Here is a 17,366-nt window from a genome sequence, read left to right on the forward strand (position 1 = left end):
TGGAAGTATGAGGAATACACAGTAATACAGTTATATTTTATTTATGAACACACACACAAACTCTATATGATATAATACACAAATTCTTGGCCTTAGCTTAAAAGAGGTAGATCACTCCCATTGTCAACCATTTCCACAATGGCATTCTTGACTTCGAGCCGTGCAGTGATCAAGGTTTCATCACAGCTCAGAAAGTGAACGTTTGCAGCGCTTTTAAGAATGTTACAGAAAAGGTTTTGGGTGATTTTCCCAGCAGTGTCAGTACAAATGTCCAGCACATTGTCTTGTGTGATGTGTTGTCGCAGGCACGGGATGGAAAGCAGAGCGTCGGTGAGTTTACGGAGAATCTTCTTGCTGGCCCTGTGTGATCTTTGCTCTAATGTTGCTGTGATGGCTTCATCATTCCCAAGAGAGTCCAAATTTGACATAAGCGAATTCAGAACCAGTCGTAGGATCTCTCTCACTATGGGCGCAGTAGCACGGTGAAAATCTGGGTACAGTGTCAGTCTTTGTGTCTCGGTCATCTCACTGCTGCTCAATGATACTTGCAGGGAGCGGTACAGATGATGGACGTATGTTTTGATGTTCTCTTCAGCCAGGGGAGTCACTATTGAAAGGAACTTTTGGAGGCCTTCGATGGTGACCTTCATAAGACAAAAATGATGAGTATCTGAATTGCTGCACATGGTTAATTTTGTGTGGTGAATAATTTCCTTACCTTTCTATTGAACAACCGCGAAAGGCGTTCTTCAAGCGCGAAATCTTTGCAGACTTGCCAGTGCATCTGATTCAGACACATTATCCTTGCCCTAGTCCAAGCCTGCATTCATAAACACAGTCACGAGTTAATGGTTGACATCTTCTTGCAACATGTTGATTATGTAGTGACATCTTTGAAGTTTTGTTCTGACTATTCTATTTAATTTTGGCAAAAAAAAAGAGAAATACATATGACATGAATGTTTCAACTGGAGTCATTGGTTCAAAATCAGGTGTTTTAAATACAATACAGTGCATCTCCATAGATTTTATTTAAAATATCAGTTAATTATGGTAGTTAATTTCAAAAAGCAAAACTCATCCTCATTACAATGATTCATTCAAGTGAATAGGAACGAAGCCAAACCTATACAGTGGGGAGAACAAGTATTTGATACACAGTCAATGGGAAAACCCATTGGCAGTGTATCAAATACTTGTTCTCCCCACTGTATATATATGTAAAATATTGCTACAATAAAGTAGTTTCACTCTCTACATCAAACTACTACAACGGATTTAGTTATCCAGGGAATTGTAATGTCTAATACTTATTCCTGACTTCTGTCCTCCTTCTTCAAAAACCATGGACAATATTCCATTATAAAGGAGTCAGACATCATACTAGGTCTACCATTAAAACAATTGCACATTCAATATCTTAACTATTATTCTGTACTTACCACATGAAGGAACCCAAACATCCCGGGATGCACTTTCATTTGAAAACTGCAGAACCTTTAAAATGGACATAAATAATTGGTTATTCCACATATTTCTATAGAGTATGTTACATGACCTAATTGGTACTCACTCATGCTGGAAACTTCTCTTGTTCAGCAACCATTGCTTCATGTTTTCGGCTGACAGATAGGACGGAACCTTGTTCTCCTTCTCCAAAAGCATGAATTGCCTCATGTATGTTTTCTGCAGAATTACGCACACAAAGAAAATTTTGATATGCCCCACCAAGAAAGACTACGAGCTTCTAAATGTATTAAATTTGAAATAGCTTACCTCTATATTGTACATGTACATTTCATGCTCTGATAAAGAAGTGGGTTGCATACGAAGGAGTTCTTCAATTGCAATGTCAACATCCGCATTGAAGTGAGCTCTAAAGAAAAAGACAAAAAAAAAAAAAAAAAAAAAAAAATCACATTTTAGAATACAAACAGAGCCTCTTTGGTAGTATCAGGATAATGCAACATTAAAAAAAAAAAAAGAAAAAAAAAAAGGCATATCATGAGATACAAGCTGACGATCAAGATTACTAAAAAAATGTTTAGTGTGTTATTGTAATGTTTTTTTTTCCCCCCACAAACTAACCCCCTACTATCCTTTCAATGTAATGGAACCTAAATGTTCCAGGTCTGCATTTTGCAAGTGTGATACTCCACTTAGTATATCGATCATTATACGTACATTAAAAATATTATTATTCATGTTGATAAAAATAATGATGATAATCACCAAACGTTACATTTCTAAAGTGTTTAAATACTGTACCTCATAAAAGATAGAACCCCCATTGCAGGATTTATAAGAAGAACTTTCTGCTGCTTTCTAGACTGACTGTATAAGAAAAATATAAGTACTAATTGGTGATACCTGAAGGTAAATGAGTGTAAATCCAGCCTCTCCAAAATGTATATATGCGGGTCTTACTGTGACGTCATCAAAGATGAAAGAGGAAAAGACCACTTGCAAACCGACAGTTTGAAGCTCTGCCTGTGATGTCGTGAGAGATGAAAGACCAAAGGACTTCATGTGTTGTTATCGAAAATTAATGAGCAAATGACCACAGGACCACCAAAGGGGCAATACTGAAAGTTAAGTCATCAAAAATTACCTCCTCCTCTAACCGCTGATTTATTGAAGGTGTGATTTCAAGTCGACCAACGAGAAAACTACAGAAACGAAAGTTACCTTCACAAATTCACATCATGAATACTGGGCCGGGGACACTTAATAAAATAAATGAAGTAAATAAAAAATATAAATGCCTATTTTGCAGCATAGGACAAGTTGTCAACTTGAGTCTTCTTTCAAGGTGTTGCTGACGAAAGAGAAGCACCTCCTGTACGTTGGGTCAACCTCTAATCAAGTAAACTCCGTTAAGCTAATACAGCACAGTGAGCACTCTTCAAAATGTAACAGCAGACAAAAAGGGTGTTAACCTTTCAAAATAAAAGATAAGTAAACCCATTAGACTGTCCCAGAGATGGTCATCATTCTAAACTTTTTTTAATCAATTGCAGATGGATTGTTTAAATGGGCTACAATAATGTGGTTCTGCCGGTTTAGCTCCGCTAGGGGTCACCACAGGACGTCAAGTTTTTTCCATGCATGTTATGTTCTGTATACAGTACAGGCCGCACTTTAAAAAATCTTCTCATTCGTGCGTTTTCTTGATTTTTATGACTATTTACATGGTAGAATCTCACTAAAGGTAGCAAAATGAATGAGCACATGTAGAATTATATTCTCAGAAAAAAAGGTGAAATACCTGAAAATGTTTCTTCAAATTAATTCAAAGTAGCCGCCTGTTGGTCTGATTACTTTTTGTACACTCTTTCTCACTCATTCTCTCGTCTATAACAATAGTATATAAAAATAGAACAAAAACGCACACACTTTTAGATGGGTTAGCCTGTGTAGATAACATTAATGATGCCTACATTTTTGTAATGAAACATTCAGGTAATCTGTGTCACCACAAAAGATGTAATAGATTTTTTTTTTTTAACTCATTCACTCCCAGCTATTTTCACCTCCTTTGCTCCTAGCCGTTTTACTGGATTTTGACTGATTTTGCAAGGCCCACAGAAAATTCTATTCTATTGCTATATAAACATGAAACCCACCAAAAGAAAGGTTAGACTTTCTTCTTTCATCAGAAAAAAAAGTTAGTTCATATCTTTTTCCATTCTTTAGAAATCAGCATAAGAAAATAGCTTAGTTTGAGCAATTTTCCAATTTCTGATGAAAAAAACTGTGAAATTGAGCTTTTTGTAAAAGCATACATTTCAAACATAACTTTGACTTTAACACAGCTATGTTTTGCTTTTGTGACATCCCAAACATCTGAATAATGTTTTCCTTCTACAAAATAAAATAAACAACTAGACAAATAGAGCTTTTGATAGCAAAGTAACAATTTATTTACACATAACTAAACTATTGAGCTGTTGTGGCCGCGGCTGTCTCGCCAGACGGGGGTAAACTTTTCCCTCACCACTGCCTGTTTCATCAAGATAGATTTTTTTGAATCTTTCTTTTGTAGTGACCACTACCTCATAACAGAATTCACCTAGGGGACTTGTATGGGGCATGTTGTGTTTCTGGGTGGGGGAACTACTTTAGCCGTGCGCTTTTCCGGCTGACTCACGAGACACTAGTGAGTCATGAGAGACACGAGCGGCCGAACACGGCAATGCGAACTCTACTCAACGAGCAACAAAGACTCAACAACATCATCCGCTACACTTTGACAATTGTGTCTTTTTCTTTCCAAAACACTCCTCCAGTGTTGTTTGCCTTGTGTTTTACATTGTTCTCCACTTTTTTTCCACGCTTCTTACTTCTTCCAACTTCCGTTTCCTGACTATTTCTCTTCACTTCACTTCCATGGTCCATATGAGTTCTTACCAAATGCGCTACTGCCCTTCAGTAGCCAGTTTTATTGCTTTAAAATGGATTTTGAACATTGTGCTTTGGAGCGAAGTTGCATCAGAACCCTAGAAATGTCTCTTGTGAAAAAAAACGTAAAAGACGTATAAATACATTTTTGGGACACTTGAACAATTAAAAAGAGAACGTATTTTTGCCGTGTTAGCTGTACAACAACTGCACGCCGCTCTCTTACTCTTTGTCTTCGCCGTGTAGTTAAGCATTAATTTACGGCATATTCGTTTTAACTTTCCCCTATTCATTTTTTATATACTCCAGTTCGCTCGGGATCGAGTCGGGAGGGAGGGACGCCGCAGCTGGCAGAGCGGCGACTTGCTATGCTATACTACATTACGTGCAGTTCCACGCTCACTCCCCACGCAGGAGGGAGTTATTTCCTCTTTTATTTGTCCAATCAATGATCTGCCTTTCGTCCACGTGATGCTACTTGGAAAATTCAGCTGGCGCCGTGTGAATCCTGAACCTTATCAACAAGTCATTTGCAAGTGTTGTTGTGAGGTAGCTCTCCAACCGGACCCTGGTCCTCTTGGTCTAATGTGAAAGCGCCTTCATAGTCCGAAAATTACTGTATTCAAAATAACAAGCTTCTTGAGAGAATGTAAGAATTTGAGTTTTGTTTACTTAAAATCTTAGCATGACTAAATAGTTTTTTTTTCTTCACAGGGTCAATTTCTTACAACTTGCTTGTCTTGCTCGCTGTTACAGAATATTTTCCAGCTGTTGAGGCACCGAAGGGATGGTGGCACCCAGCGAGGGAGATCGTTACCTCTTGATCATGTATCGGAATCCATCACTCAGCTCAGCCCGGTACTTTTCTAAATACAGAGATGCTCGGTTGTTAAAGACATGGTCGCATTCCACCTACTAGACACTCAATCCCCAAACCTTAACCAGCAAACATCTGCAATGAAACACAAATGTAGAAAATCCTTGAATACAGGACATAATGCTTTGTATGCTTTGAGAACATCAAGAACAACATTACTGAAATGTGGACAAAGCGAACTAATTCAGCCTTAATAGACTGATATGAACAGTCAAGGTGCTCGGTGACTTTTAAAAGGGAACGGTTGAAAATGTGGAGCACAGAAAGATCATCAGTCAGTTCTGGTATGTGGTAACAATGGATTACAAAATCACGTATCAACTGTTGTCATATGAGGTCCTGCGAAGGACGCAGACCCTGTATACCTCAGCTTGCAACAAACTGCTGTTGCCTTTTATAAAGCGCTGCAAACTAGGTGGGATGTTGAGAAAACGGCATTTTCACACATAATTCTCATAAACACGACAAATATTTCCCTGCTCTTCTTGGTAAGTGCAGTGACTGAAAAATGGCAGAATTCACAGAATTCTTTTTTAAAAAAAGCTTTCATATTTTTAATATTTCATATAATTGATCAATTTGAAGCACATTGAAGAAAAAATATTTTTTGGCAAAAGTTGTTCTATATCAGAAGTCTCCATACCAGTGCTCCAGGGTCGCTGTGGGTGCTGGTTTTTGTTCCTACCGATTGAGCACACACAGTTTAACCTCTAAGGTTTCTGCTAAATTAAGCAGCAATCAACTGATTAAATCTGTAAGACACAAGATTGGTTTGTAGCGTCGTCTTGTTTTGTTGAAATGAAATCCTGCACTCACTGCGTCCCTATGTGGAATAGTTTGAAGACCCCTGTTGTAAATCAACATGTACTGCAGTGTGTTGACTTATATATTTAGCGACATATTCTCCTATGTGATTAAGTCATGTAAGCTTTGCATTCCTTAGGTAACACATAGTGACTGTGTCTAAAGTCTGGACGGGAAAAAGCACAAAACATCAAAAAGTGTGAAAAACAGACATGTGACTCAAAACATTGTTATTTAACAATATTTTATTTCTAAACATTTTTTTTTTTTTTGCTTTCCTCATTAAAATGAATCGCATCACCTCCAGTACAAGATTGTGCTTCAGGTGTATGTACCTTGGTAATATAATAATAATATTGACATAAAGCCTTGGAACAAATTATTAGTCCCATCTTTTTTTTGTTTTTGTTTTTTGTTTTTTTGTTTTTTTACAATTTATTGTGTTTTTTTTTTTTTTTTTTTTTTTTTTTAATTTCTGGTCGCACTGTAGGCATAATGTGACTCACATAGAATTTTTTAAAAGCATTACAGTACAAAATACAGTACAAAGCCTGGTAGGAAGGACAGTATACTTCACTGCTTCCAGAAAGTGTATGTAGTGCAGATTCTTTTTTTTGTTCTCAGGTAATTCAAAGCAAAAAAATATCAAAGTGACCACTTGTATCAAAAAAAAAAAAAAAAAAACTGCATCTCTTACTGTTTCAATCAAGGCACCGCTGTGCAAGCAACTCATCTGCACGCGTATTGTGTGAAACTTAAATCACGATTCTTTCCAGATGTCATCTTCATAGAAAATTAAATGTGAACCCTGATGAAATGGCAAATTTCCATCTTGAAAACATTGCTGTCTCTAAACAAAATTTCTGAAATTGGGCAATTGTAAAACTTATAGAGGCGGTAAGGTGTAGTAAAGTGCAACAAGGCAGGCCACTGCTGGTTGCAAGTAAGTGAGCTGCAGAACAAATGTTGATGAACCTTTTGCTCTTAAGGGAGAATACAGTTATATTTTCCTAAGAGACTATCAGTAATTTTTCCAAATGTGTCAGATTGTAAGCATTCAGACTGCTCTAGTCTTTTAATTAGGTAAAACTGTAATCCCCTTGTTGATTGAAATATATTTATATTCTGTAGATGCCAGAATTTTAACATGGTATTTTACATTTATTGTCAACAGTAGGATTCAGTTTGCACTACAGTTTACTTAAAATTGGTCACTGACTTGATAATAACCCACCGTGTATTCAACATTGCACTAAACCTTAGCACAATATTACAAACAATCCTAGAAATTTCAGAGTTTATAGTGCATTAGCATGAGTGAAAAAAAATCACTGTGTACATGACACACCAAACAGCAGGGCTTTACTCTCCTGCCCGCTTGCTCTTCCATTGGCAGTCATTTCATTGTCCTTACAGTTTAGAGTACAGTAGGCAGCCTTAATTCAAACGTATGGCAATTCATCACTGCAGATGCTTCTTAACTCTGTAGGAAAACTTTACATTCATGCTAAATGTAAAGATGCACATTTCATAAGGGCTAACCAATAGTAGATGCAGATGATGAGCGGTCTAATTTATTATCCTGTTATTGTTATTATTTTTTTTACTAGAAGCACAGTTACCCTTAACCTTAAATTTTAAGGGCGCAAATAGAAATTTAGCGCCGCGCATGATAAATCTATAAATAAATGTAACCATTTTCAATTCCAATAATTTTCATTGAATTATGAATAAATACATTGAAAACTAAATTTTGCATTGCCTCAATTGCAGAATTTTTTGAACAACAACAAATATCCGATATGAGAGGATGGCGCACAACATGATCTCATGAGATATGGTTTAGAAGCACCATAAAGCACAATAGTCTCAAAGGTATTGGAAACACTAATGATTTTACCCCTGGATACATATAATACTGCTCTGTGCCAAACCAATCCCATGATTTAAGGTCATTGGTTCATTTTTGTGATCATACCAAGACTGAAACTATATTGAGTCAATAAAGTTTCAGTCTTGAAACTATATTTGATCTTTGGCCGAAAAGTGTCATTGCATGAAATTGACTTTCCTATATATGTAAAAGTTGTAAACTTGTAAAGCAATAAAACTGCAACAAAAATGAATGAAATGAACAACAACAAAAAAAATTATACTGGGTCAAAATTAGTTTTTTTTTTTTTCGAACAGATCATGTGACTTTGCATATAATCCCCCCCGAAAAAAATAGGGGAGGGCAATTTTATTTTTCAAATGATTTTTTTTTTGTTCTTTGATTGAAAATATATATTTATTTTTATTAAAGCAACTTTTATGGGGGATTGAATGATTTAGAAACAAATGCCCTACCCATAATATGGCCCAAACACAAAAAGGATTGATTTAATCAAACTTTTTCAATGAAAAATTAAGTGTTCAAATGCCAAATTTTCAATCTCAAATATTTTTTCGCATTCAAAAACATTTTCTATGATAGATTTTTTCTTTTGTTGTTTGAAGTGATTTTTCTTTTTGAAAATATATATTTTTTGAAGCAACTCATTTTTTGATTGAATAATAAAGACATAAACGTTCTAGCCAAAATGTGGCCCAAACACATATCAACATTACCTCAAACAAAAAAGTTGCTTCATTAAATAATAAAAAAAAATTTTTTTTAAATATCAAAGAAAACCCAAACCCAAAGAAAAATAGCTGTCAAATACATTTTGTTTCAAATTTATTTTTGCTTTCAAACACTTTTTTTTAAATTGAAGCGACTTTTGTTTTTGATTGAAAATACATATTTTGATTGAAACAACTTTTTTTTTTTTGATTGAATAATAAAGACACATATCTACCTCCATATGGCGCCGCCCAGGGGTTACAATTTTTGACTGGGGTAACTCCATCGGCACGATACCGGTGGGCATACCATATTCAATGAATGACGATCTTGGTGAAAAGTATTGCCTAAGCAGCCTGCTTTAGAATTCTCCGCAAGAATGATGGGAAACAAAAAAACGCCTATTTTCAATTTATGATTATAAATATTCTTGTAAGTTCATTTTATTGCTGACACTGCATTTCGGGGTCATCAACATGTTGTGCCTCCCCTGCCCCAAAAGTCAAACTCTAAATTAAATTGTGAATATCATGACAGGACATTCCAACTTGATAAAAGAAAATTAATTGATACACAGATACAATTTCTATTCAACTTATGAGCAATGCATTTTAATTGAATGATGGTTTAAATGGGTTCGTTCAATATTTGAGCGTGATGTTCAATGTCCACACTGAATGATGTTACAATGGCTTACAAAAATTTAAAATATTATTTTTGGGGATAAAACCCGTGTCTCATTTTCCACAGAACACTTTCACCATAATAACTTTCTTGTGAAAAGCAATCAAAGAATAGTGAAAGAAGAAAAAACAGTTGTTAAGAGAGGAGTCATCTTTTGGAGGGCTGACTTTAAAAACAAAATCTCATTTCCAAATTAATTTCAATTCAGTGGAAGCCATTAATCAGGTTACAAATAATAGCCAAATATTCTTAAGTGTATAGGGCACCATACTGTAAGAGTTCAGTGTACAAACCTATTTTTGTGTATGGAAGTATGAGGAATAAACAGTAATTCAGTTATATTGTTTTTATTCTTAGTCTTAGCTTAAAAGGGGTAGATCACTGCAATTGTCAACCATTTCCACAATAGCATTTTTGACTTCGAGCCGTGCAGTGAGCAAGGTTTCATCACAGCTCAGAAAGTGAACGTTTGCAGCGCTTTTAAGAATGTTACAGAAAAGGTTTTGGGTGATTTTCCCAGCAGTGTCAGTACAAATGTCCAGCACATTGTCTTGTGTGATGTGTTGTCGCAGGCACGGAATGGAAAGCAGAGCGTCGGTGAGCATACGGACGATCTTCTTGCTGGCTCTCTCAGATCTTTGCTCTAATGTTGCTGTGATGGGTTCATCATTCTCAAGAGAGTTCATTTTTGACATAAGCGAATTTAGAACCAATCGAAGGATCTCTCTCACGATAGGCGCAGTAGCACGGTGAAAATCTGGGTACAGTGTCAGTCTTTGTGTCTCGGTCATCTCACTGCTGCTCAATGATACTTGCAGAGAGCGGTATAGATGATGGACGTATGTTTTGATGTTCTCTTCAGCCAGGGGAGTCACTATTGAAAGGAATTTTTGGAGGCCTTCGATGGTGACCTTCATAAGACAAAAATGATGAGTTTCTGAATTGCTGCACATGGTTAATTTAGTGTGGAGAATAATTTCCTTACCTTTCTATTGAACAACCCCGAAAGGCGTTCTTCAAGGGTGAAATCTTTGCAGACTTGCCAGTGCATCTGATTCAGACACATTATCCTTGCCCTAGTCCAAGCCTGCATACATGAACACAGTCACGAGTTAAAGGTTGACATCTTGCAACAAGCTGATTATGTAGTGACATCTTTGAAGTTTTGTTCTGACAATTGTTCTATTTAAATTTGGCAAAAAACAAAACCAAAAAAAAAGAGTGATACATATGACATGAGTGTTTCAACTGGAGTCATTGGTTTAAAATTAGATGCTGTAAATACAATACAGTCCATCTCCATAGATTTTATTTAGAATATCAGTTCATTCCGGTAGTTAATTTCAAAAAGCAAAACTCATCCTCATTATACTGATTCGTTCAAGTGAATAGGAACGAACCCAAACCTAGATATACGTAAAATACTGTTACTGTGAAGTAGTTTCACTCTCTACATCAAATTACTACAACAGATTAAGTTATCCAGGATATTGTAATACCTCAAACTTATTCCTGACACCTGTCCTCCTTCTTCAAAAACCATGGACAATATTCCATTATAAAAAAGTCAGACGTCACACTGAGTCTACAATTAAAACAACTGCACATTCAATATCTTAACTATTATTCTGTACTTACCACACGAAGAAGCTCGAACATCCCGGGATGCACTTTCACTTCAATACTGCAGAACCTTTAAAATGGACATAAATAATTGATTATTCCACATATTTCTACAGAGTATGTTACATGACCCCACTGGTACTCACTCATGCTGGAAACTTCTCTTGTTCAGTAACCACTGCTTCATATTTTCGGCTGACAGATGGGACGGAACCTCGTTCTCCTTCTCCAAGAGCATAAATTGCCTCATGTATGTCTTCTGCAGAAGTACGCACACAAAAAAAAAATCTTGATATGCTCCACTAAGGCACACTATGAGCTTCCAAATGTATTAAATTTGACATAGCTTACCTCTATATTGTACATGTACAGCTCCTGCTCTGATAAAGAAGCGGGTTGCATATGAAGGAGTTCTTCAATTGCATTGTCAACATTCACATTGAAGTGAGCTCTAAAGAAAAAGACAAAAAAAAAAAAGTCTAATTTTAAAATACAAACATAACATCTTTGGGAGTATCAGGATAATGCAACATAAAAAAAACAAAACATAAAAATGGCATATCATGAGATACAAGCTGACCATCAAGATTACAAATTTTTTTTTAGTGTGTTATTGTAATGCTTTTTCGCAAACTAAACCCCAACCTTCCTTTAATTGTAAGGGAACTTAAATGTTTCAAGTCTGCATTTTGCAAGTGTGATACTCCCCTTACTCAGTATTTCGATCGTTATATGAAAAATGATAATGATAATATTCATGATGATAATAATTAAGATGATAATCACCAAACGTTACATTTCTAAAGTGTTTAAATACTGTACCTCATAAAAGATAGAACCCCCATTGCTGGATTTATGAGAAAAGCTCTCTGCTGCTTTCTAGACTGATTGTGTGAGAAAAAATAAGTACTAAATGATGATACCTGAAGGTAAATGAGAGTAAATCCAGCCTCTCTACAAAATTTATATATGCGGTCTTACTGTGACGTCATCAAAGATGAAAGAGGAAAAGACCACTTGCAAACCGACAGTTTGAAGCTCTGCCTGTGATGTCGTGAGAGATGAAAGACCAAAGGACTTAATGTGTTGTTATCGAAAATTAATGAGCAAATGACCACAGGACCACCAAAGGGGCAATACTGAAAGTTAATTAATCAAAAATTACTTCCTCCTTAACCGCTGATTTATTGAAGGTATGATTTCAAGTCGACCAACGAGAAAACTACAGAAACGAAAGTTACCTTCACAAATTCACATCATGAATACTGGGCCGGGGACACTTAATAAAATAAATGAAGTAAATAAAAAATATAAATGCCTATTTTGCAGCATAGGACAAGTTGTCAACTTGAGTCTTCTTTCAAGGTGTTGTTGACGAAAGAGAAGCACCTCCTGTTCGTTGGGTCAACCTCTAATCAAGTAAATTCCATTAAGCTAACACAGCACAATGATCACACTTCAAAATGTAGCAACAGACAAACAGGGTGTTTACCTTGCAAAATAAAAGACGAAAGTAAACCCATTAGATTGTCGCAGATATGATCATCATTCTAAACTTTTTTTAATCATCCGATTGCAGATAGATTATTTAAATGGGCTACAATAATGTGGTTTTGCCGGTGTTGTGCCGAAAAATAGCCGCTCCGCGTGAAATGTCCCCCCTGTCGGGAACACTTATTTATAACGCTTTATTGAGGTGAACACGTCAAATGTTTTCATGGACGCATTACAGTAATGGATTTACGACTGTACAATCAGTTTTAAATAAATAAATTACACAAAATACTAGTACTGTATTTTAGTAACAAATCTTGGACTGGGCCACATAACCATCTTTGAACAGAGATGTATTAGTCTACAGGTTTTCACGACCATATCCCAATGACAATCACACAGGTATGAGATTTATTAGTTCATGCAGAGTAAAATAAAACATTCACGGTACAAGAAAATCGTTTCCATGGCCATCGATTGGTAAGAAAAAACTGTACGAGTGACGTGTGGGCGCGCAATAATAAAATAAATAAACACATAAATAAAATAAAATAAAATAAAATAAAATAAACCCTCAATAAAGCGTTATAAATAAGCGTTCCCGTCAGGGGGGACATTTCACGCGGGGCGTCTATTTTTTGGCACAACACCTGTGTTTTGCACCACTAGGGGTCACCACCGGACGTCAAGTTTGTCCATGCATATTACGTTCTGCATACAGTACATTCCACACTTTAAAACATCTCGTTCGTACGTTTTCTTGATTTTTATGCCTATTTACACTGTAGAATCTCACTAAGGGTATCAACATGAATGAGCACATGTAGAATTATGTACTCAGAAAAAAGGTGAAATACATGAAAATGTTTCTTCAAATTAATTCAAAGTAGCCACCTATTGCTCTGATTACTTTTTGTACATTATTTCTCACTCATTCTCTCGTCTATATCAATAGTATATAAAATCAGAACAATAACGCCCACACTTTTAGATGGGTTAGCCTGTGTAGATAACAATAATGATGCCTACGTTTTTGTAATGAAACATTCAGGTCATCTGTGTCACCACAAAAGCTGTAATAGATTTTTTTTTTTTTAAAACTCATTCACTCCCAGCCATTTTCACCGGAGCAACCCCCTTCGCACCCGGCCATTTTACTGGATTTTGACTGACTTTGCAAGGCCCACAGAAATTTCTGTTCTATTGCTATATAAACATGGAACCCAGCAAAAGAAATATTGGACTCTCTTCTTTCAGCAGAAAAAAAAGTTAGTTCATATCTTTTTCCATTCTTTAGACATCAGCATAAGAAAATAACTTAGTTTGAGCAATTTTCCCATTTCTGATGAAAAAAACAGAGAAATTGGGCTGTTGTAAAAGCATACATTTCAAACATAACTTTGACTTTAACACAGCTATTTTTTGCTTTTGTGACATCCCAAACATTTGAATAATGTTTTCCTTCTACAAAATAACATAAACAACAAGACAAATAGAGCTTTTGATAGCAAAGTAACAATTTATTTACACATAACTAAACTATTGAGCTGTTGTGGCCGCGGCTGTCTCGCCAGACGGGGGTAAACCTTTCCCTCATTACTGCCTGTCTCACCAAGATAGATTTTTTTTTTAATCTTTCTTTTGTAGTGACCACTACCTCATAACAGAACTCACCTAGGGGACTTGTGTGGAGCATGTTGTGTTCCTGGGGGGGAACTAATTTAGCCGTGCGCATTTCCGGCTGAGTCACGAGACACTAGAGCAGGGGTCCCCAGACTACAGCCCGCGGGCCGGATACGGCCCGTCTCCACATTTGGTCCGGCCCCCTGAACAATACCAGAGAGCATTTTGATTTTTTTTTTTTTTTCTCAATAGTGTTATTTATTTCCTGGCCTTAATTCATAGTGTCAGTATTATTCATTATATTATATTATATTATATTATATTATATTATATTATATTATATTATATTATATTATATTATATTATATTATATTATATTATATTATATTATATTATATTATATTATATTTAGGGCTGTCAAACGATTAACATTTTTAATCGAGTTAATTACAGCTTAAAAATTAATTAATCGCAATTAATCGCAATTCAAACCATCTATAAAATATGCCATATTTTTCTGTAAATTATGTATATATTCTGTAAAATAATTTGTTGGAATGGAAAGATAAGACACAAGATGGATATATACATTCAACATACGGTACATAAGGACTGTAGTGGGCATTTCACTCTACTGTCATTTAAATCTGTCTATGCTGTCCTCACTCCGAAGTGTCTACTTTTTCCAAAGCTAGAAAGCTAGTGAACAACGCCTTAATAATCAGACTTCTTCCTTTTTCATCTGATTTATTAATAAAATGGCCTCAAACCACTGTCCTCTTTAGACCGTAGTGAAACTACAAAAAAAAGTACACAAGCATTGCATTAGCAACAACGTTAGCTTAGCACGCTATACAGGTTCTCTAAACATAAACAAAAAGCGTCTCATACAAAAAATATAACATTTCGCTTACTAACATAATATGTACATTCTTTACAACAACCATACTTACGGACAAATCTTGTCCAAGGATCATAAAAGCACAACATTATCAGCCCGAGACGTCGTGCAGCCATATTGAACTGGCAAGAAAGCAATAAACCATGTCGCAAAGCGACCACAAGAGTTCGCTGTTAGACAGCAGTAAAAACCTTGCTGTAAAACTTACCAAAAGGCAGAATACTGTCTGAGCGGGACATGTGCGTTAATTGCGTCAAATATTTTAACGTCATTAATTTAAAAAATTAATTACCGCGCGTTAACGCGATAATTTTGACAGCCCTCATTATATTATATTATATTATGTTATATTATATTATATCATATTTTTATTTTATTTTATTTTGTTCCGTGAAGAATCCAGAAAGGGTTATTTGATTGTGGCTTTCTGAAAAACAATAAATTTTCATATTTAGGCACTCTGCAATCGTCACACTTTTTCTGTTACAAACTGTTAGAGAAGGGAAAAGTTACTGTATGTGGCCAGGGGCGGACTAGGACCAAAAAGCAGCCCTGGATTTTGACTCAGCCCAGCCCACAAGAATCGCTGTAGGAAGGGAAACACAGACCCTCTAGGGGGGTCGGGGGACATGCCCCCCTTGGAGAATGTTTTTTTTTTTTTTTTTACATTTTATTGTAAAATGCATCAATTTCGTGCACTTTGAGAGAAAAATGAAGCGGCTATGAAAAACTACACATTGCATTACTATACATATACAATATACAGTACTTTATGATTTTCTTCGCAGTATGTTAGCCATTTTCTATCTGTGCCATCTTCGATTATGAATACTCTTTGTACAGTCAGGTGTTTTGTCTTCTGAGGGTGGTAAGTAAAAAATGTGTCTAGACTGTGACTGTCTGACTTGGGGCGCTCAAAGTACTGCAAGGCTGAACTGGAATTGGATTCATCTTCTGCCCGAGCTCTATAATCAACCTGAATACACAAATTAAAGAATTTATTTTTTAAAGCAAGTTTTATGTATCCAATTGACTATAATAGCACCTATCCACTGTGCCTATGAAATGACTTCATTTTTTATGCCATAATTAATCTTGCCACACAAATAATACATTTCAATGAAAATACAATAAACATTTCAAGACAAATCCTTCATACATAACCTTCATTGGAAAGTATTAACCAGAAAACAAAACGATATATAAATGATTAAAAATATATATCATATCAATTTAGCTACCTAAACTTTAAAGTAAAACCATTCATTTCATTAATATTTTATATTTCTTCTGAATTAATATATTAATATTTTATATTTCTTCTGAATTAATATTGCTGCTGCGTGTGCATACGTTGTTTTACAGCTAAAATATTTTTTCTTAGGAGAGGGATAGTAGGACTAGCATACTGTAACTTGACACGATTTCAAACGGGTACATGGACTAGCTGGCACTAACCCTGTAATTGTCATTTATTTCATTTAAAATGATGCTACCTGGTGGATAACAATTGCCAGTATACCGAGCAAGAAACATTTTTCATCCCTACTTACTTGCTCTGCGCTTGCCTGGGGAACTTCCACCAGCTTATCATTACTCCCTCCCTCTTCTTTTCTCTCTCCCTGCACCGGCTGCACGTCAGAGCGGCTGCCGCTCCCACTCTCACAATCGCCGGGGGCTGGGCTGCTGTTACCAGCCAGACTGCTGCTTGCGAAAATATTTGTCAATTTATGACGTTCTAATGCTTCGCTGTCCAGTTTCTTTAAAATTTTCTCCCTAACTTTCTCTGCGCCACCCTTCTCTTTTCTTTTTTTGCCACCACCATGCATTAACGCTCGTCGCTATTTTGCTTCCACAAGGAACCAATGAACATGAAGGCTACTCTGTGCTTTCTTCGTTCTTCCATCAGATTGGCAGTGAACAGCCAGGCGCATTGCTGCCACCTGTCGGATTGGATGCGAACTGTAGATAATCAGAGGATGGGGGGATAAAAACAGTGATGCATAATGAATGGCGCCCGCCAGCCGTCCAGGGCACCGGCCGTTCTGTGATCCTCCAGAAGCCACAGATTACCAGTCCGCCCCTGTATGTGGCCCTCGCAGGAAAAAGTTTGGGGACCCGTGCACTAGAGAGTAACGAGACACACGAGCGGCTGAACACGGCAACGCGAACTCTACTCAATGAGCAACACAGACTCAACAACGTCATCCGCTACACTTTGACGATTGTGTCGTTTTCTTTCCAAAACACTCCTCCAGTGTCGTTTGCCTTGTGTTTTACATCGTTGTCCACATTTTTCTCACGCTTCTTACTCCTTCCAACTTCCGTTTCCTGACTATTTCTCTTCACTTCAC

The 17,366-nt window shown here is 36.3% G+C and overlaps 1 protein-coding gene across 1 annotated transcript; it reads right to left on the reverse strand.

The window, feature by feature from the left end:
• Positions 1-92: 92 nt before the first annotated feature.
• On the reverse strand, positions 93-16,606 carry LOC130914704 (uncharacterized). Its single transcript, XM_057834138.1, has 10 exons — positions 16,566-16,606; positions 11,346-11,445; positions 11,141-11,253; positions 11,010-11,064; positions 10,357-10,458; positions 9,917-10,282; positions 1,574-1,686; positions 1,443-1,497; positions 719-820; positions 93-644 (listed from the first exon to the last, which is right to left on the reverse strand). The coding sequence occupies exons 1-10, from the start codon at positions 16,604-16,606 to the stop codon at positions 93-95; spliced, it is 1,599 nt and encodes a 532-aa protein (XP_057690121.1).
• Positions 16,607-17,366: the final 760 nt, after the last annotated feature.

Source organism: Corythoichthys intestinalis, chromosome 4 (genome assembly GCF_030265065.1).
Source record: "Corythoichthys intestinalis isolate RoL2023-P3 chromosome 4, ASM3026506v1, whole genome shotgun sequence".
Taxonomy (NCBI): domain Eukaryota; kingdom Metazoa; phylum Chordata; class Actinopteri; order Syngnathiformes; family Syngnathidae; genus Corythoichthys; species Corythoichthys intestinalis.

Bases quoted from the DNA above. Each gene is read 5' to 3' on its own strand.
- LOC130914704 (XM_057834138.1), bottom strand. From the start codon at position 16,606: ATGATAAGCTGGTGGAAGTTCCCCAGGCAAGCGCAGAGCAA. The intron at 11,254-11,345 runs GTAAGCTATGTC...GTACTTCTGCAG, and splicing joins TGTACATGTACAATATAGAG to AAGACATACATGAGGCAATT. The intron at 821-1,442 runs GTAAGTACAGAA...TTATGAATGCAG, and splicing joins TGTTTGGGTTCCTTCATGTG to GCTTGGACTAGGGCAAGGAT.